Below are 22,647 nucleotides of genomic sequence, written 5' to 3'. Positions count from 1 at the left end.
TGGGACTAAAAGGTTTAGACCAGTGGAGTTGTTCCCAAACTTTTCTAAGTAGTGTATGCCCCTCATGGACTAGCTAGAGCCTTAGGGTGGTGATCTGTACACTGTAGAAACAGTGGGGGACAGAGATAAAGGTCAGACCCATTGTAGCATGTGGGACAGATATAAGGGATGTATAAGCCCCACCATTTTGGTTGAACATGAACAAAGTATGGAGGGGATAAAGATAAGGGACGAAGCCGATATTGCTGCGGGGACAGCGATAGAGGACGGACACGGTTTTGCAGTGGGGACAGAGATAGGGGACGGACCCAGTGTTGCAGGGGGGGAAAGAGATAAAGGACGGACTTACTGTTGTGTTTGAACACACGGATGGTGGACCCAGACAGCCTGGCTCCCAGGACCAGAGAGGCATGGTTCAGCTCATCACTTAGGATTAGACAGCCCTACACAGAGAGAGAGAAAGGAGAGCTTGTCTACTAACACTATTTCTATGCTTGATCCATAAGTAGTAAACCCTAACCTCACCATCTTGCTTTACGCAATCCTCACAAGGAAAAAAGAGAAAAGAATGTGTTTTCTTTTCCATGCCCACAGTCAAGTTTGGAAACCTCACACTGCATCCGCTCTCACAGCAACAACAGAGTTGACCTCTGGCTGCCCTGGCGATGACCTTTGCCCTGACAGAAAGTGGAGCTGTGATGTGCTCCTGGAGGCAGGAAACATTTCCCGTTGATAATATGTGGTGTTATTGAAACTCTACCGTGGCGTGCGTACGTGCCACCCAGGTCTGGAGGTCACCTGCTGGCGCCATGGTGACACACACAACCTCCCGGAATGTTGTTGTTATGGAGATATGGAACGGGCTGTGCTCTGAACATTGTGACAACACCACACACCATGCTGGTATTAAATATACTAACATGGATTCTTCCCCTATTGCAATACAAACACACCCTCTTCCTCTCATAAACTCTTAACACACACACACCTTTGGCAGCTGTGATCCTGATAATGATGATGTTCCAAGGTGTGGTGCAGGCAGTACTGAGAGGGCAACACAACAGAGACAGATACCGACAGAGCACACAGTGCCAGGGAGAGAGGGAAAGAAAAGTAGAGGCAATGAGAGTGAGCGCCAGGGAAAATGAAATGAACAGAGAGAGGGTGAAACTAACTGAATGAGAGAAGGAAGAAAGATGTCTCTAGAGGAGAGAGAGACAGAGACAGACAGAGAGAGGCATCTCTTTTAGTAGTAACTTAGGAAAAGTTTTTGGTAGAATAATGAATGCCAGAATTCAGGCCTTCCTAAGTGAACACAACATTTTAAGTAAAAGTCTAATTGGATTGCTCCCTAAAAGCCAAACAGATCAGATTATATATATATATATATATATATATATATATATATATATATATATATATGATCCACACCTTGGCCACAACTCACAACGGAAAAATATTTGCCTGTTTTATAGACATTCAAAAAGCCTTTGATTCCATATAAGGTATGTTCTTAAAACGCCTTCAAAGTGGTATCGGAGGAAAGGTCTATGATATTATTAATGTTGTGTAATCACAATTCTTTAGTCAGGACAGAGGGGTAAGACAAGGTCGCAAAATTAGTCCAACTTTATTCATTATTTATATCAATTAATTGGCTACCATTTTAAAACAATCTACATCACCCTAGAAGAAAAAAATAAAGAAAGTGTATTTTATATGCTTATGGCTTAGTAATCTTGTCACCAGCAGAACAGAGGCTACAACAAAGCCCGTCCTTGCTAGAACAGTATTGTAAGGACTGGGCACTATCCATTAATATAGAAAAAAAAACTAAGTAATGATCTTTCAGAAAAAGTCCAGATCCCAGGAAAGTCAATACCATTTCATCCTAGGAGAAATAACCCTTAAATACACCACCAACTAAACTTACCTTGGTCTGACTAGAAGTTTATCAGGGTGGTTTGACATGTCCATAAAGTCTAACAGATAAAGCATGCAGAATATATTTTGCAATTAGAAAGACCCTGTATATATTTAACCCGCCAATTTACAAAATACATCATGGGATAAAAGCCCCACGGAAATGTTACACTTGGCATTTTAAAATATATATTCTAGGTGTGCACAGAAATGCCCCAAACCTAGCCTGTAGGGCAGAACTTGGGAGACAACGCCATGTCAAAATCAAAGAACTCAAACAAAGGAAGACATGAACAACGTACAGACTCAGTGACCATAGCCTGGCCATAGAGACAGGATGCCATAGAGAAACACGGAAGGTCAGTTGAAGAAAGACTATGTAAGCACTGTGGGTCACTTCCTACTCCACTGCTCTAAATATGACGACTCGAGAGATATTTATCACCTGAAATTATAAGAAAATGTTGCAGGATTCCTTGAACTGCCCGTTGAGGAGAAAATCAGAAAATGTCGATAGAAGAACACGTTGAGACAGTATAATAATATAAGAGAGACACTAGCTACTGCCATGTCACACACACGAGCCCTTGTAGATTTCATTTCTCAACTGTTGCTGTACATTTTCTGTTTTGCGTATTATTTTCCATGTAGAATTGTTTTGGTTGATATATATTATCGTCGCTCAAAAATATTTGTTAATGTATGTAATAGTTCACATGCATTACTTTGGCAAAAGTGGCAACCAGCCATTCGTGCCAATAAAGCATTTATTGAATTAAGAGAGAGAGAGACAGAGAGAGAGAGCAAGAGCGAGCAAGAGAGAGGCAGATGCAAAGACAGTGAACCAGAGAGAGCCAGAGGCTTGAACATAGCAAAAGACTGAGAACGCCTGGTGTTTGGGTAGCAGGTCCTACTACCTTGCCAGCAAGGGCAGGGATGTTCATCGAATTGGTAGCGAAGCCCATCCCGAAAGCCATGGTCGACTCCACGCCCAGGAATTTAGCAACCAGCTCCTCCATCTCCTCATGTCTGTCTAAGTTACCTAAGGGAATTTAGGAGATACATCAAAACTCCCATAGACACATACCTACCTACTGATAAGATTCAGAAGAATAACTGTGTGTTATTCATTAGAAAAACAGTTGTATGATACAGATGGCTTAGGGCTGAGTCTCTGCGGTCATCTACCAGCCAAAACTGAGTTATAAGGCCTGAGGGTGAGGCGACTAAATTCGTTTTTATAAACAAATGGATATACGTTTACTTTATAGCAATAAGTTAATATAAACAAAAATAAAATCTGACATAGTTCATCTCAGGGAGGATTAATCCTACCACTCACTACTGGTAGGATTAAGCACAAGAAAGAGGCTTGACACCAACCATCTCAGATTGTTCCGAATTTGTTTCTGTTGTTGGCAACAGATATGATTAGCATTACTGAAACATTATTTTGTTTAAACAGAATTTGATCTCCATGAAATGAAGCTAATTGATTAAACCCAAATTTGCTCTTTTCATTTATAGGATTCAGATCATATTCAATAAATACACTTCTCAACATCCGATTTGGTCCAAACTTTTTCCTACCATTGAGTAAGACATGAAGAATACCCCCAAAGGTGTCTAAAGCCACCCACGGACCCGCCACACCCCATGCCAATCCCACCTCAACAACCAGTATAAGTGCTCTGTTTGACAAGTAGTATGAAGCTGTGGCTTGGAGAATTGCTTCTCCATACTATGTCATGTATTCCTAGTGAATATTGTCATGGAAGTCGCTTGCAATATTTACCATGAAGTAGTAAGAAAGTAACATGTTTTAACCACTAGATTCCGCTGTTCTTGCTATACCGCCACAACGTTTTATCCATTTTGCTGGTCTCTTGTGTTTTATTAAGTAGATCATAACATTTTGGTTGCAACTTTGGGTTCTAAACCAATAGATTTGGCTCATTATAGAAATAAATTGTTTGGTTATCCTCACAAATCAAGCCAGTCCTCCATGAAAGCAATTCAGTTTATCCTTCTCTTAGCAACCTAATGCTTCAACTAGAGGTCGGCCGATTCATCGGAATGTCCGATTAATTAGGGCCGATTTCAAGTTTTCATAACAATCGGTAATCTGCATTTTTGGACACCGATTGTGGCTGATTTGTAATTTAAAAAAAAATGTTTTACCTTTAGTCTGACTAGGCAAGTCAGTTAAGAACACATTCTTATTTTCAATGACGGCCTAGGAACGGTGGGTTAACTGCCTTGTTCAGGGGCAGAACGACAGATTTTTACCTTGTCAGCTCGGGGATTCGATCTTGCAACCTTCCGGTTACTAGTCCAACGCTCTAACCACCTGCCTTACATTGCACTCCACGGGGAGCCTGCGTGGCAGGCTGACTACCTGTTACGCGAGTGCAGCAAGAAGCCAAGGTAAGTTGCTAGCTAGCATTAATCTTATCAAAAACAATCAATCTTAACATAATCACTAGTTAACTACAAATGGTTGATGATATTACTAGTTTATCTAGCGTGTCCTGCATTGTATATAATCGATGCGGTGCCTGTTAATTTCTCATCGAATCACAGCCTACTACTCCAAACGGGTGATGATTTAACAAGCGCATTTGCGAAAAAAGCACTGTTGTTGCACCTAACCATAAACATCAATGCTTTTCTTTAAAATCAATACACAAGTATATATTTTTAAACCTGCATATTTTAGTTAATATTGCCTGCTAACATTAATTTTTTTATAACTAGGGAAATTGTGTCACTTGTCGAGTTCCGCGCAAGCAGTCAGGGTATATGCAGCAGTTTGGGCCGCTTCGCTCGTTGCGAACTGTGTGAAGACCATTTATTCCTAACAAAGACCGCAATTAATTTGCCAGAATTGTACATAATTATGACATAACATTGAAGGTTGTACAATGTAACAGGAATATTTAGTCTTAGGGATGCCACCCGTTAGATAAAATACGTAACGGTTCCGTATTTCACTGAAAGAATAAACGTTTTGTTTTCGAAATGATAGTTTCCGGATTCTACCATATTTATGACCAAAGGCTCGTATTTCTGTGTGTTATGTTATAATTAAGTCTATGATTTGATATAGCAGTCTGACTGAGCGGTGGTAGACAGCAGCAGGCTCGTAAGCATTCATTCAAACAGCACTTTTGTGCATTTGCCAGCAGCTCTTCGCTGTGCTTCAAGCATTGAGCTGTTTATGACTTCAAGCATATCAACTCCCGAGATTAGGCTGGTGTAACCGATGTGAAATGGTTAGCGGGGTGCTCGCTAATAGCGTTTCAATCGGTGACGTCACTCGCTGAGACCTTGATGTAGTTGTTTCCCTTGCTCTGCAAGGGCTGCGGCTTTTGTGGAGCGATGGGTAACGATGCTTCGAGGGTGGCTGTTGTCAATGTGTTCCTGGTTCGAGCCCAGGTAGGGGCGAGGAGAGGGACGGAAGCTATACTGTTACACTGGCAATACTAAAGTGCCTATAAGAACATCCAATAGTCAAAGGATTGTGAAATACAAATGGTATAGAGAGAAATAGTCCTATAATAACTACAACCTAAAACTTCTTACCTGGGAATATTGAAGACTCATGTTAAAAGGAACCACCAGCTTTCATATGTTCTGAGCAAGGAACTTAAACGTTAGCTTTTTTACATGGCACATATTGCACTTTTACTTTTTTCTCCAACACTATGTTTTTGCATTATTTAAACCAAATTGAACATGTTTCATTATTTATTTGAGGCAAAATTGATTTTATTGATGTATTATATTAAGTTAAAATAAGTGTTCATTCAGTATTGTTGTGGTTGTCATTATTACAAAGAAAAAATCATAAAAAATATCGTCCGATTAATCGGTATTGGGGTTTTTGGTCCTCCAATAATCGGTATCGGTGTTGAAAAATCATAATCGGTCGACCTCTAGCTTCAACCCAACTATTTTTGAATAGTCCAACACGTGGCCGCTCTCTGAGAGGGCTCTCCCTATGCAATTCTCATATTAAGACTTTTCCTACAAGCCCAAAACTTTGATGGATAAATGGGCTAGGTAATCAAATGTGGCAACGCTAACAAAATAATGAAATGTATGGCAGTCTTATGTTTTTTAAATAAAATGATCAGGAAATGGCTCTATATGTATTGTGATTAGTAACATTAAACATTAAGATAACCCAATACCAATGGGAAAACACTAACCAGTGTGTGTTTGGGACTTTTACCATTGAAACCATTAGAACTGCTGTAGCCTAATAGTTTGCCTGTTCACCATTGGTCTAACAGTAACTAAACCAGACCTTTTTTGACGGGAATAAACCACACGCAAAAAGGGTTTCATGGACATAGATTAAGCGTAAAAGAAGGAAACATTTACTTTCATCATGAGCCAAAGCTATTGGTTTTCTACCCAAAGTTGCAAAAATAAATGTTGTGATCTATTTACTAAAACACAAGAGACCAGCAAAATTGATAAGAGTGTGGCGGTATAGCGAGAAGAGCAGCATCTTTCATTTTGGGGGGAGATCCCTCATGTCTTACTCATTGGTAGGAAGAGATGTTCCAAATCTGATGTTGGGTACTTTATTTACTGAATATTATCTGAATCCTATTAATTCAAATTGCCAATTTGGGTGCAATCAATTAGCTTAATTTCTCAGAGATAAAACTACATTTCAATTAAATAATGTTTCAGGAATGCCAATCCTTGTTTCTAACTACATAAACAATTTCTGAACAATCTGATGGCGGGTGGCATGGCTTGCTGAAATGTTTTGTGAAAGATTGTGATTGTGAAAATCAGTGCTCTTTCACTGCTCTCTGTGTTTTGTTTGGGTCAACATATTGGCCATGTTGGACAGTGATATGAATTAAACTGTGGAGAGTGTATTTACGCGGAATGTGTGTGTGTGCATGTATGTGTTACCAGGCCATACCCATCTCCTGCCTGGTGCTGGCCACGCCCACCCCGTACTTCATGGTGATCTCAGCGGACGCGTCAGCACAGTAACCCGTGTTCTCAGCAAAGCCCAGGTAGTTATAGGAACCCATGTTTATTACACCTTCAACCACTTTGCCTGTGTAGCTGAGAGAGAGGGGGAAACCGAGAGAGAGAGAGAGAGAGAGGGGGAAACCGAGAGAGAGAGAGAGAGAGAGACAGAGACAGAGACAGAGACAGAGAGAAGAGAAATACAGGTAGTTATAAGACCCATTACTCTGTATAGCTGGGACTAAAAGGGGTGGCAAATGTATTTAACCTTTACTCTATTCAGCTAAGCAAGTCGACACACACACTTGACCTTCAACAGTCTCTTGACTGCATATTTATCAGCCAGACACTATAATGACATGATGCTAATCACACACACAGCACCAAATCAGAATACAACCGTTTAGTTGACAGTTCCAATCCAACAAATCATGACAAGAGGCCTCAGGTTCTGTGGATAGTCTAGAAGAACATCTCCTTGTTCTCTCTTCCTCCTCTCCCTCCTGCCCATCCAAGGCTTTTAAAACACATCCTTCACTATAAGGAACTGCCGCTTTTCTGACCTTTGCTGTAGATTAGTGTTGCTATCTTAGTACAACACAGACAGGCTCTTTCAGGGGCAGTAAATACACCGCAGAGTGACTTCCCCTCTGGTACCAGGGCTGGGGGTGACACTAAGGCGTGGAAGTGGGCAGTGTGTGTAAGGCAGGCTTTTGTTCCAAACAGCTCTACCACACCTGATTACACTCAAGTTAACACTTTATGGGACACCCTGTTTATAACACATTCCTAACAATGTCACCACACATGTCCTAATCGTAGTGCAAACTGAAAGCCATGATTAGTTGATTATTTAGGCCTAATCTGGTGTATTTTTACTGGGCTAGAACAAAACCCTATACACCAGGCATGTTGATGACCTATCTAACCACTGATCTCAGACCAGATTACCCTACCCTGATTCCTAACGCTAAATCATTAGACGGCTAATGTTCTCATCTGGCCCTGGATCAGTGGTTAGGACCTTATTTTAGCAACTCCATGGCTACATCTCAAATGGTCCCATAGGGCTCTGGTCAAAAGTAGTGCGCTATGTAGGGAATAGGGTGCAATTTGGGACACATCCTGTGACTGTAAGTAGCCTTGGCTTGTGCGAGCCGGAAAGGCCCATAGGAGCCTATCTCTCGTTTCTGTAGCGTGAGGCAGCTTGGTGTACAAGTACACCCCCTGGACAGGACGCTAGTCCATTGCAGGGCCTTACCCCCAATCTATTTCCTTAAACGTTGAGTGCCAAGCCAAGTCCCATTTTTACAGTATGGTATGACTCGGGCCAGGGATCGAACTCCCTACCTTCCAATCTGACGGCCGGACACTAATCACAAGGCCAGAGTTGGTTTTGTCTTGTTTTTCCCCCCTGTAATTATGACACTCACTCAAAGGTCCAATTGTAGTCAGGTGACACACGTTCCACCAGGTCCACCTTGGCCCCCGGGACACTGCAGATGGGTCGGTTCCAACTGTCACGGATGCGCATGTATAAGTTCCTGGTGTAAAAGTTCTCAAAGTCCTGGTAAAGTGGGACAAAGTCCTGGAGACGGAACATATGGGAGAGGGAGCGGGGGACAGGATGAGGAAAAATTAAATAAGCATTATTCCCATTTCCTAGTATAGACCGCACACATATCACTCTATGTTAAGTGACCTGTAATGTTAGCACTTATTTCAGACTCCCACGTCACACCAGCCATATTCTGTGTACTATGGCACATTCATCCATATTACACTAAGCGTATAGGCTGAGCTCACAGTCAAAAGTATAGTCAAACATGTACTGTTCTAATTAGAGTCTTTAATCTCTCCCTATACGCAGAGGTAAACTTTAGTTTACACACAACTGAAAAATCCCCACAGACATTCAGCTTATTTCCTTGAAAGCGTTTTCACTTTCTTCAAACCCAACAGTGTCCGAGGCAACAAGAGTAGGATATCCTTCAGGCGATAAAGTTTCCTCCTCCAGAGGTAACTGAGTGCCAAAACAATGTCCTGAAACTGTTCTTTTACGTGCGGTGATTGAGTGAAGGTCTGTGTGGTACATTAGGACATAACAACCTCCTTCTCACACTCCTACTTCCTGTTTACTAGTGTATGTCACAATGAATGACTGTTGTGTTACGCCCGAAGGACCAGTGGTTTTAATTGGCAAAAAAGCTTTCCTTCCTTCCACAAACATTCCATCTGAGATCTGAAGAGTTTTTTGATATCCTCCCCAAAATTGGACTTCAGTGCCAAAATAAATGGGCCCATGTGTTACAGTGAATGCTTGCAAGTGTAAAATTTCAATGTCGACGGTAACCTCCTTTTCTTACCTCGAAAGTAAATAAGTTGAACAAATAAGTTGACCATATAAACAAAATGTCACTTTTGAAATATGAAAATATCTGACAACTTAGATTTAAAAAAAATTGAATCCCCTTAACAAATAATGACGTTGATGAAGAAGACGAGAATAATGGAAATGACAATTAATAACATTTATCAAACAAACTGAGGACAAAGCCAGGTGAGGTGGTCATAACCATACCCTCTGCTCCTCCCTCTCGCGGGCAATGTGACGCCTCTCGATCTTCCAGTCCCGGAGGAAGTCTCGGAGGTATCCGAAGATGGTGAGGATGCCGTAGCCCATGTAGGTGAGGACCGCCACCAGCATGGGCGTTTCCTCAAAAGACTCGATGAAGGGACGACTGTACAGGCCCAGGCCGCTGCTGCCATTACACGCTGTGTGCTGCACCTGGGGGGGGGCAAGGTGATTTACATTGACATTTTAGTCATTTAACACAGTGTTATCCAGAGCCACTTACAGTTAGTGCATTCATATTAAGACAGCTAGGTAAGACCGCCACATATCACAGTCAGTAGCTAGGTTTCTATCCAATTGTCGACAGATTTTCTGGCGAATATTAAAAAATCTGCACAAAAACAATATGCGCATTTTACCACCAGACGTGTTTCCATCAAATTGACGCGTTGCGGATAAAATGCTGTGCGTGATGACGTAATGCACATAAAAAATAACGGTTGTGGTTAAATTCTCGTGTACCGAATTCAAATGTAAGTTGAAAATGCGATGGAAACCCATTTAACTCTACTGATGGTTTTGTCACAAAATAATGTTGCGTTATATAGCGAATGTTCCCTCTCTGGTCTTGGCACATGAGCTCTAGCCAACAGCTCGCAGATACTGTGCAGGACAGGTAGCCTACTACATAAGAGCAAGATCAGTTTTATTCGTCAAACAGCGGCCAAACATCCATCCTCATGTCATCAGAATAAGACCCTCGGTATGTATTGGAAAGGAACATCAAGCTCATCACTTTGCACTTTCACTACCCTGTGGCGTTCATCATCATTTATTTGATCTGTAGCCGATCAAACTGCATGCTCTCCTGACAAGTCGTAGTGGGAGGACCACACAACATATCATCGCGTGACTCCAAGTTTACTTCGATATGATGGTTATTTTTATCAATATTTGCGCATAATAGTGTTTCCACTGCCATTTCTCACATCCTTAATTATACAGACACAAAAAGATCCCGCCTTGTCTAGCATATTTTGTTTCGTCGACATTTGGAAAGTTAACCAACAAATTGGCAGTTTCCATCAGGCCTGTCGTGACATTTCGTAGCATACAAGTACTTTACTCACAGAGAAAAGGTTAGATGGAAAACTGGTTATAGTAACATGGTTCTCTCAATAAAGTAGGCTGGTTATCAGCACACTCAGTGCTAGTAGTAAAAGGCAAGTGCGAGTGTTATTCTGGGTTTCTGGGTGATGGGGTGGTTGGGATGGAGGAAATGAAAATTCAGTTAAATTACCTTTACTCATCCCTAAGGGGTAATATCAACAAACATACTGTAAAGGGTCTTTCCTATTGATTCCAATCACTTTTTGTCCATACCCCTGTTGATTTGAACAAAACGTCCATACATATTTGCAGAGAGTTTGGTTTGCTTTTTGTTTCCATTTTTCCAATGTAAAATTATTGCAATAATGATATCGTCCAGGCCCATTGGCACTGTAAATGACATGAGTTTCATGATCTGGGAATGTGAACGTCTCACATGTAGGGGAAATACACATTATTCAAAGCACTTGGTTTATAGTAATAACAAACTGTTGCATGTTTTGTATAAAAAATTTAAAAAAGGAGGGATATGTAAGCCATGTCTTCTAAGGTCTCACATAGACGGGACAAACACTTTTCAAAGCACTTGCATGGCACCATCTGATGTCTTTAACGCACGCAAAAATGTCAATGAACGCTTGTCTGTCAGCTGGCTCCGGGGTGTCTGCATAACTTAATTCCTGGTCATTCATATGACAATTTCTGTGTGTTCCTATCACCTATCATCTTAGCTCAGTAAGTGGTGACAAGCCTATGTGGTCAGTGAATATTATTACAGTGTTAGCACTGTGGGAAGAGGAAGTGAAATATTCAAATTAGCCTACAGAAGGAAACTATGGGCTAGCTATGTTTTTACACTGACCATATGTAAAGCACTGTTGCTCTGGCTATCAGATTTGCAAGTCAAATAAAGGGAGGGTATGCTCCGTGACTGAGTGTGTGTTTCTGAGCACTCTCCAAGCAGATACGACACTCCTAACCAACTCGCATGAATCAAACAGCTTGCCAACGAAATAAATCAAAACAACGAAATGCTGCCTCTGATCTACGCCTGTACTCGGCAATCCCAGGTCAAATGTACGCATGCATGACTGATGCTTTTATCGCTTCGAATAAGACCATCTGCTAAATGCCATATTAATTATTATTAGGTCTGTATTCTGCTACGCTCCTCTCCTCTGCTACGCTCTTCCTCAACTACAGTTGAAGTCGGAGGTTTACATACACTTAGGTTGCAGTCATTAAAACTCGTTTTTTCAACCACTCCACAAATTTCTTGTTAACAAACTATAGTTTTGGCAAGTCGGTTAGATCATCTACTTTGTGCATGACACAAGTCATTTTTCCAACAATTGTTTACAGACAGAATATTTCACTGTATCACAATTCCAGTGGGTCAGAATTTTACACCCTAAATTGACTGTGCCTTAAATAGCTTGGAAAATTACAGAAAATGACATCATGGCTTTAGAAGCTTCTGATAGGCTAATTGACATCCTTTGAGTCAATTGGAGGTGTACCTGTGAATGTATTTCAAGGCCAACCTTCGAACTCAGTGCCTCTTTGCTTGACATCATGGGAAAATCAAAAGAAATCAGCCAAGACCTCAGAAAAAAATTGTAGATCTCCACAAGTCTGGTTCATCCTTGGGAGCAATTTTCTAACGCCATGAAGGTACCACCTTCATCTGTACAAACAATAGTACGCAAGTATAAACACCATGGAATCACGCAGCCGTCATACCGCTCAGGAAGGAGACGTGTTCCGTCTCCTAGAGATGAACATTCGTTGGTGCGAAGTGCAAATCAATCCCAGAACAACAGCAAAGGACCTTGTGAAGATATTGGAGGAAACAGGTACAAAAGTATCTATATCCAGAGTAAAACGAGTCCTATATTGACATAACCTGAAAGGCCGCTCAGCAAGGAAGAAGCCACTGCTCCAAAACCGCCATAAAAAAGCCAGGCTACGGTTTGCAACTGCACATGGGGACGAAGATCGTACTTTTTGGAGAAATGTCCTCTGGTCTGATGAAACAAAAATAGAACTGTTTGGCCATAATGCCCATCTTTATGTTTGGAGGAAAAAAAGGGGACGCTTGCAAGCCGAATAACACCATCCCAACCGTGAAGCACTGGGGTGGGAGCATCATGTTGCGGGAGTGCTTTGCTGCAGGAGGGACTGGTGCACTTCACAAAATACTGTCAAATACTATACTGAACAAAAATATAAACAAATAAATAAATAATTTATAAAAATAAATTCATTAGGCCCTAATGTATGGATTCTACATTACTGGGCAGGGGTGCAGCCATGGATGGGCCTTGGAGAGCATAATCCCACCCACTTGGCAGCTAGGCCCACCCACTGGTGAGCCAGGCCCAGCCAATCAGAACAAGTTTTTCCCGACAAAAGGGCTTTATTACAGAAATAAATACGTCTCAGCACCCCCCTTTTTTTGCATATGGAAAGTTTCTGGGATTTCTTATTTCAGCTCATGAAACATGTTGCATTTATATTTTTGTTCAGTGTATATCTGTTTGAGATTGCTGCGGTCAATTTGTAGTGTATAACTTATTTATAACTATGTTATGGACCCCGACCATTAATCTAATTAGGGACACATGGCCTAGCCTATACAGTAAATCAAATAAAAGTTTATTGGTACGATAGGATAATATGTGAGAGACATTTTTTACACACACAGAAATACTGAGGTTTCTGTGTTTGAAATAAATACAGGAGTGGCCTTTGAGTCTTTCCCTTGAAAAATCAAGCCCCACACTGCTTTGCAACCACATGTGACTAGTCATGCTTCTCTCTCCCATACCTTAGAGGCTAGCAACAGTGACATCCACGTGCACTACAATCAGCTTGGAGTCAATTACCAGACCATGCATTCCCCTCCCTCCCGCTCTCCGCCTTATGAAACGCCTGGGAAAAGGAGCTAGTGTAGCTACAGCAAGTAGGCCTAGGCTAAGTTAAATCCTTGATTAATTTCCTTGTATCTAAGATCTGTTTGTGATGTCTTGGCAATGCCTTATTGAATTGTCATATACTGCTGTCTTGCCAACTAGGGTCTGGGCCCCAGTGTTTGACTTCCAATGCAATGCTCTACCTAGAAGACCACACAGTCGGTTGAGCATGGCGCTTGCAACGCCAAAGGTCGTGAGTTTGATTCCCGCTGATTCCCGTATGCACGCATGACTAAATCGCTTTGGATAAAAGCGTCTATATAGGGCAAGACATTGATATAGCCAACTTGATAGAATTGTCTCTGAGAATTTTAATTTAGAGCCATCTTAAGATATGTTGTTGACTCATAAAAGAGATGTTATCGAATTTGCAATACACTAGGCTAATTAAAATTAAGTCTGGATCAAGGGGTGGAAAATTAATGAACAGCGCTCTGTTTCTCTGTGTTCCCTCTATAGATGGGAAGGTAGGGAGTCGGGGAGTACAGGCTAGGGAGTTGGGGAGTACAGGTATAGGGTTGTGAACAGGGCCTAAAACGAACTGTTTTGTATACCAGCAACTGTGGCACGTATAAGAACTTAAAAATAAAAAACATCTACCAGCCACTCAGATCTTTTCCCAGCCATAATTACACACACACACAAAAAACAGACGAGCATGTTCAGTAATTTTTTTTTTTAATGTATTACTAGTAAGACTTAATTTACTATTCCGTGACCTGAGTCTTCAGACTAACATTTTTCAGCTGCCCCTTTAAGGTTACCTTGGTAACGGGGCCACTCAAGTCTTCACATATGCCTGAGAGAATTTCACTAGAAGGAATCCAGTTTTGTCGATTTAATGTCAGGGTGGAAAGCAAGCAACCAAAAGCTATTTATCTACCTAGCAAGCTAACATAGCACTCTTGTCAGGTAGCTAGCTACAGACATTTACATTTGAGTCATTTAGCAGATGCTCTATTCCAGAGCGACTTAGAGGAACACTTAGGGTTAAGTGCCTTGCTCAAAGCCATAGACAGATTTTTCACCTAGCCGGCTCTGGGATTCGAATCAGCTACCTTTTGGTTACTGGCCTAATGCCCTTAACCGCTAGGCTACCTGCCGCACCATAGCTGGCTAGCTAGCTTTATAGTTTGGTTATTTATTCCAATACATTTTCGAATTCCCAAAAATGTTTATGTAGCTAGCTAGTTCCGTTTCATAGATTCATCACAATGAGTCTGAGCCACTTTGAGCATCATATTCCCATTCGCCAATGCTAAAATGTATGTACCCAATTGTCATTCTTGAGTAAAAGTAAAGATACTTTTTATTTATTTTTTACCCATTAAAATACTACTTGAGTAAAAGTCTAAAAGTATTTGGTTTTCAATATACTTAAGTATTAAAAGTAAATGGAATTTCTCAAATATACTTAAGTATCAAAAGTAAAAATCATGTAAAATTCCTTATATTAAGCAAACCAGAGGGTACAATGTGTTTTTATTTATTTGCGGCTAGCCAGGGGCACGCTCCAAAACTCAGACATCATTTACAATTGAAGCATTTGTGTTTAGTGAGTCTGCCAGATCAGAGGCAGTAGGAATGACAAGGGATGTTCTCTTTCTAAGTGCATGAATTGGATCATTTCTGTCCTGCTAAGCATACAAAATGTAATGAGTACTTGTGTGTGTCAGGGAAAGTATGGAGTAAATTATTATTTCTATAGGAATGTAGTGAAGTAAAAGTTTTCGAAAATATTAATAGTAAAGTAATGTACAGATACTACTTAAGCCATTTTTGGGGGTATTAGAAAGTATTTTCACTTAGATATTTTACACCACTGACTGTGACTTTGTCCTTGTGTTTCTTAGCCCGGTATATAATTTTGTTCACACACACTAGGTTGTTTTTCAATGTTACTTTCAGTTTGCTGCAACTGTCTGTGGCTAGGAAAACATTTGCAGTAAGAGATTTTTTTTCAGCACAGACAAGCAAGTGCCCAAGTTGCTATGGTAACGACCCGTTCCTTAACGGGCAGCTGAACATTTCTCACCTAATGATTGTGCTTGATTGAGCATGGATCCATCCTAAAATATTTTATTAATGAACTTTTAGTAATTTCTTATCATTAAAACACTCAAATACTTATTATCCTATATGTATGTGTGCTACATTTCTACTTAGGAGCAAATCATGAACTGCTTGTAAAAAAAAAAAATCTAAATAAAGCCTTGAACTATAATAATAAATAATCCATACTCTGCCTTTGTTGATTCTTGATGAACAGGTATAGAACTGTTCATCTGTTTTTACTAATGTATCTAAATTATTTATTTTAACATACATTGGTTTTGTCGATTTAATGTCAGATTTGACATTTCATATCAGGTTAGGAGAATTTACGCAGTAGGTTAGGAGAATCATCATAACAGGTTAGGGGAATTAGGTTAAGGTTAGGAAAGGGGTTAAGGTTAATTTAACAATAATTTTGTTGAAACATTTTTGACATAATTACATTAAAAAACACAAACGGATGACCATGCTTTGTAATGTTTCTAAAACAAGAAATCTATTAGAAGTAATGTGGTATATGGCTCAATTTTATTTCATTTTTTGTGACCTGAGTCTTTTAAATCAACACTGAAAAAAATGTGCAACATGTCAAGTGTTGGTCCCATGTTTCATGAGCTGAAATAAAATAAATGTTCCATATGGACAAAGAGTTTATTTCTCAAAGATTTTTGCCACAAATGTTTACATCCCTATTAGTGTGCATTTCTCCTTTGTCAAGATAATCCATCCACCTAACAGGTGTGGCATATCAAGAAGCTGATTAAACAGCATGATCATTACACAGGTGCACCTTGTGCTGGGGACAATAAAAGGCCACTAAAATGTGCCTTTTGTCACACAACACGATGCCACAGATGTCTCAAGTTGAGGGAGCAAGCAATTGGCATTCTGACTGCAGGAATGTCCACCAAAGCTGTTACCAGAAAACGTAATGTTCATTTCTCTACCATAAGCCACCTCCAATGTCATTTTAGAGAATTTGGTAGTATGTTCAACCATCCTCACAATCACAGACCACGTGTATGGCATCGTGTGGACGATGTTAACGTTGTGAACATTGCTCCATGGTGACGGTAGGGTTATGGTACAGGCAGTCATAAGCTACGGACAAAGAATACATTTGCATTTTATTAATGGCAATTTGAATGCACAGAGATACCGCGTAAACGAGATCATGAGGCCCATTGTCGGGACATTCATCCGCCACCATCACCTCATGTTTCAGCTTGATAATGCATGGCCCCGTGTCGCAAGGATCTGTAAACAATTCCTGGAAGCTGAAAAATGTCCCAGTTCTTACATGGCCTGCAATCTCACCAGACATGTCACTCAATGAGCATGTGTGGGATGCTCTGGATCGACAGCATGTTCCAGTTCCTGTCAATATCCAGCAACTTTACACAGCCATTGAAGAGGAGTGGGACAACATTCCACAGGCCACAATCAACAGCCTGATAAACTCTATGCGAAGGAGATGTGTTGCACTGCATGAGGCAAATGGTGGTCCCAACGGATACTGACTGGTTTTCTGATCCACGCCCCTACATTTGTTTTTATTAAGGTATCTGTGACCAACAGATGCATATCTGTATTCCCAGTCATGTGAAATCCATAGATCAGGTCCTAAGGAATGTATTTCAATTGACTGATTTCCTATTATGAACTGTATCTCAGTCAAATCTTTGAAATTATTGCATTTATATTTTTGTTCAGTATACAGTGGATTTAGTATTCAGACCCCTTGACTTTTTCCAGATTTTGTTACGTCACAGCCTTATTCTAAAATGGAATAAATGCATGTTTTCCCTCATCAATCTACACGCAATACCCCATAATGACAAAGGGAAAACAGGTTTAGACATTTTTGCAAACTTATTAAAAATAAAAAACATAAGTATTCAGACTCTTTGCTATGAGACTCGAAATTGAGCCCAGGTGCATCCTGTTTCCATTGATCATCCTTGAGATGTTTCTACAACTTGATTGGAGTCCACCTGTGATAAATTCAATTGATTGAATATGATGTGGAAAGGCACACACCTGTCTATAAAAGCCCACACAGTTGACAGTGCATGTCAGAGCAAAAACCAAGTCACGAGACCAAAGGAATTGTCCATAGAGAGCAGAGACAGGATTGTGTCGAGGCACAGATTTGAGGAAGGGTACCAAAACATTTCTGCAGCATTGAAGGTCCAGATGAACACAGGGTCCTCCATCATTCTTGGAAGAAGTTTGAAACCACCAAGACTCTTCCTAGACCTGGCCGCCTGGGCAAAATTAAGATTGAATTCTTTGGCCTGAATGCCAAGCGTCACGTCTAGAGGAAACCTGGCACCATCCCTACAGTAAAGTATAGTGGTGGCAGCATTTGCAAACATTTCTAAAACCCTGGTTTTGCTTAATCATTATGGGGTATAGTGTGTAGATTGAGGTACATGTTTAGAATGGTGTAACGAAACAAAATGTGAAAAAAGTCAAGGGGTCTGAATACTTTCCGAAGGCACCGTACACTCCTGTCCCCTAGTAACCGGCTGGTATATAAAACATCTGCTATTTAGGCTGTAGATGCATCGGTTTCCTCCTTAACTAGCTTTAATGGCGTGCCGCCCCAAAAATCTAACTGGGAAAATATGCGTACCATCTTAATAAAACACAATTTTCAACAAACCATGCTAGAGTGGATAATGCTACTTCCTGTCGTTGTGCATCGTGTTCAGCCAGGGGTAAGCAACAGACTGCTGCAACCTGATTGGCTGAATGTGGTGTGCAACATCTGGACGTTGTCAGAAAATCCAAAACTAGTGGTGGAAAACGTTATTTTCTTAAGATAGTACGCATATTTTCCCCGTTTTTTTTCCTCGATGCCTTTGGAGCCTGAATGGAGGATGTACAATCCGGTCGCCGAGAGACCGAGTGTATTACCGTCTGTGCAGCTTAATGCAGGACACCATTGGCACGAGGAATAACAGCGCCATCAGGCGGCAGCAGGGCTACACCCAGTTAAGATGATTTAAGATTACACTCAACATTTTCGAGAGAGAACACTGATGACATCACACCCGAAAGCCCAGCAGATGGCAATATTGAGTCGTTTTATCTTACCGTCCAAAGGGAATGTATGCAGCTTGCTATACACTCGTATACCCCCGTGGACCAGTTTGTACATAAAACATTCTCCATTAAGGCTGCAAAGGCGTCGATTTCCTACTTAATTCTATTTTATGATGAGAAGGCGTGAAAAAAAAAAACTGGGAAAATATGCATACTTTCTTTATGAAACACCATTTTCCACTACCATGCTAGAGTAATTAATACTAGTCCCGAAAGTAGAATATCACATTCAGCCAATCAGGTTTCAGCATTATTTTATTTAGAAACGTTCAGTTCAGGGCTGTGGATAAATGCGAAGTAGACAGCCCTCACCCCTCAACGCATAAATTATGTTTTACATAGTCACATCCAAGTATACCTTCAAATTCCCATGGCCAAGCGAGGGAGAATGATGATCTGATGGGCAACGTCCTTGGTGGAAAGCAAGCAACCAAAAGCTATTTATCTACCTAGCAAGCTAACATAGCACTCTTGTCAGGTAGCTAGCTACAGACATTTACATTTGAGTCATTTAGCAGATGCTCTATTCCAGAGCGACTTAGAGGAACACTTAGGGTTAAGTGCCTTGCTCAAAGCCATAGACAGATTTTTCACCTAGCCGGCTCTGGGATTCGAATCAGCTACCTTTTGGTTACTGGCCTAATGCCCTTAACCGCTAGGCTACCTGCCGCACCATAGCTGGCTAGCTAGCTTTATAGTTTGGTTATTTATTCCAATACATTTTCGAATTCCCAAAAATGTTTATGTAGCTAGCTAGTTCCGTTTCATAGATTCATCACAATGAGTCTGAGCCACTTTGAGCATCATATTCCCATTCGCCAATGCTAAAATGTATGTACCCAATTGTCATTCTTGAGTAAAAGTAAAGATACTTTTTATTTATTTTTTACCCATTAAAATACTACTTGAGTAAAAGTCTAAAAGTATTTGGTTTTCAATATACTTAAGTATTAAAAGTAAATGGAATTTCTCAAATATACTTAAGTATCAAAAGTAAAAATCATGTAAAATTCCTTATATTAAGCAAACCAGAGGGTACAATGTGTTTTTATTTATTTGCGGCTAGCCAGGGGCACGCTCCAAAACTCAGACATCATTTACAATTGAAGCATTTGTGTTTAGTGAGTCTGCCAGATCAGAGGCAGTAGGAATGACAAGGGATGTTCTCTTTCTAAGTGCATGAATTGGATCATTTCTGTCCTGCTAAGCATACAAAATGTAATGAGTACTTGTGTGTGTCAGGGAAAGTATGGAGTAAATTATTATTTCTATAGGAATGTAGTGAAGTAAAAGTTTTCGAAAATATTAATAGTAAAGTAATGTACAGATACTACTTAAGCCATTTTTGGGGGTATTAGAAAGTATTTTCACTTAGATATTTTACACCACTGACTGTGACTTTGTCCTTGTGTTTCTTAGCCCGGTATATAATTTTGTTCACACACACTAGGTTGTTTTTCAATGTTACTTTCAGTTTGCTGCAACTGTCTGTGGCTAGGAAAACATTTGCAGTAAGAGATTTTTTTTCAGCACAGACAAGCAAGTGCCCAAGTTGCTATGGTAACGACCCGTTCCTTAACGGGCAGCTGAACATTTCTCACCTAATGATTGTGCTTGATTGAGCATGGATCCATCCTAAAATATTTTATTAATGAACTTTTAGTAATTTCTTATCATTAAAACACTCAAATACTTATTATCCTATATGTATTTGTGTGCTACATTTCTACTTAGGAGCAAATCATGAACTGCTTGTAAAAAAAAAAAATCTAAATAAAGCCTTGAACTATAATAATAAATAATCCATACTCTGCCTTTGTTGATTCTTGATGAACAGGTATAGAACTGTTCATCTGTTTTTACTAATGTATCTAAATTATTTATTTTAACATACATTGGTTAAAAGACAGGTCATAAAAATGAAAAGAAATTATGCAATATACCCCATTACTTCTTACAAGTAATAAAAACATTTTTTTCGAAAAACAGAAAGCATTCTCATTGTGTGTGTAATTATGGCAAAAATATATATTCTGTCTGGTAAAAGATCTGAGTGGCTGGTAGATTTTAAAAAATCTTCTAAAATCGTTGCTGGTGGACCAAAAACTGAATTAGTTACGCAACATCCGGGACTAGTATTAATTACTCTAGCATGGTGGTGGAAAATTGTGTTTTATAAAGAAAGTATGCATATTTTTGGGCTTTTTCACCATTAAATGGAGTTAAGGAGGAAATCAATGACTTCGCAGCCTGAATGGAAAGTGTTTTATGTACGAACCGGTTCACAGCGGATATGAGTGTATAGCTGGCTGCATAGATTCCCTTTGGACGGTAAATTAAACTGAATTGCGCCATCTGCTGGCCTTTGGGCTAATGGCATCAGTGATTAATTAAATGATTGTTGACATTGTAGCTAGCTAACTAGTTTATTGCAAATTGTTTGTAAAAGATAAAAGGTTAGGTAGAAAAGCAGCAAGCTGGCTACACTGCAGATATAATTAGCTAACACTGTGGGATGTAACGTTACCAATGAAGGCTGATGGGAGGAGCTATAGGAGGACGGGCTCATTGCAAAGACTGGATTGGAATCAATGGAACGATATCAAAACACGTCACACATATGGAAACCCCATGTTTGATTCCATTAATTCCATTCCAGCATTAGAATGAGCCCGTCCTCCTATAGCGCCTCCCACCAGCCTCCACTGAACGTTACATAATGCTAACGTTCCATTATTACAAATCTACTTTGATGAATTGCTAACGTTAGTTAATAAACCAACTAAAATAGTTGGCAATAACTGTCATATGTCCAACTTGCTGAGCTAGTAGACTCAGTAACGTTGGCTTCAGCTTGCGGGCAGTTTAGCAAATTCAAATAGGTGTCAGTAACGTTAAAGCTAACAATAAAATAGGTTAGCTACATTTCAAAACATATCAAGCTAAATACACATAACGTTAGCTAGCTACATTGCTAACAATACTGATTTTCAGCTTGGTGTTTTCGGTTATTCAGATAAGCCTCACCACTTCCACACCATCCATGCATTCTCCATCCATACAGTGCGCTTGGGCCTCACCTTGTCCTCGGGATAGCAGTACATCGGCTGCTGATGATGGTAATGGTGATGGTTTTTTATGAAGCCATTTCTGCCCGGTTTAACGCCGTTCTTCACTCGGTGACAAACTTGTCCATTCCCCGGCGTGTTCGCGGAGCTTTCGGTCATCCTTTCATATGATTGTGGACGCTACAGTAACGTGCATGTATCTGGCTAGCACAGAATGGGGAACTCGTTTTTGGTGCCTGTCCGGGTTGAGCGCTCGCAAACCCACCCAAAAATCCACAACCAGGACACGGGTGTGTTCAGTAAGACAGCACGATGTTCAACCTTTAATTCAACATAACGGTTCTAAATGTAACTTGCTGAACGAGTTTTGCGATTTCAAATAGTATCCCCCGTACTGATCAGGCCACACCCACCAAAGAGGAGCAGATGTACCTCAAATTATGTTGAAGAACGGTCGGCACCGTTTTGGGGAAACGTATTGTTCAGGATAAACCATCACGCAACGTAGCAATCGTTGAGATGAACTGAATGCAACCCCTGAAATTCCAGCGGCTGCTACACCGGAAATAAACGCCCCTAGCAACCAGCGTCAGCCTATGGTTTTGCGGCATTCGGGAATGGGTGCGGTTTACGAGCCTTCAGATAAGAAAAGGGAGTGGTCCTCTGTAGTGGAAATGAACTGTAGTAGCCTCTAACTGTTTGGGCTCTCTGACATGTGACATAGGGCTCACCTGTTCCCACAGTGTGCTAAATTACGTGTTATCGGCAATTTGATTTTGACCAAGAGCTTGAAATCAGATATTCTTGTCAAATCCTGAGTGGTTGCCTT

At 40.4% G+C, this 22,647-nt stretch overlaps 1 protein-coding gene across 2 annotated transcripts in view; it reads right to left on the bottom strand.

Annotated features, from left to right (window-relative positions):
• Nucleotides 1–22,359, bottom strand: part of sptlc2a (serine palmitoyltransferase, long chain base subunit 2a) — a 50,564-nt gene extending 28,205 nt beyond the window's left edge. The window contains exons 1-6 of one of the 2 annotated variants that reach the window (XM_055863863.1): nucleotides 21,831–22,359; nucleotides 9,506–9,712; nucleotides 8,358–8,512; nucleotides 6,872–7,020; nucleotides 2,841–2,965; nucleotides 350–443 (exon numbers count right to left, since the gene is read on the bottom strand). In XM_055863863.1, the coding sequence (XP_055719838.1) occupies nucleotides 350–443; nucleotides 2,841–2,965; nucleotides 6,872–7,020; nucleotides 8,358–8,512; nucleotides 9,506–9,712; nucleotides 21,831–21,977 (877 nt within the window). In that variant the 5' untranslated portion in view covers nucleotides 21,978–22,359. The remainder of the gene's footprint in view (nucleotides 1–349; nucleotides 444–2,840; nucleotides 2,966–6,871; nucleotides 7,021–8,357; nucleotides 8,513–9,505; nucleotides 9,713–21,830) is intronic. The other variant, XM_055863862.1, reaches the window with a different exon arrangement.
• Between the last annotated feature and the right edge of the window lie 288 nt (nucleotides 22,360–22,647).

The sequence above is a fragment of the Salvelinus fontinalis genome, chromosome 15 (genome assembly GCF_029448725.1).
Source record: "Salvelinus fontinalis isolate EN_2023a chromosome 15, ASM2944872v1, whole genome shotgun sequence".
In the NCBI taxonomy this organism is placed as follows: Eukaryota; Metazoa; Chordata; class Actinopteri; order Salmoniformes; family Salmonidae; genus Salvelinus; species Salvelinus fontinalis.
This window is presented reverse-complemented; position numbering and strand designations above follow the sequence as displayed.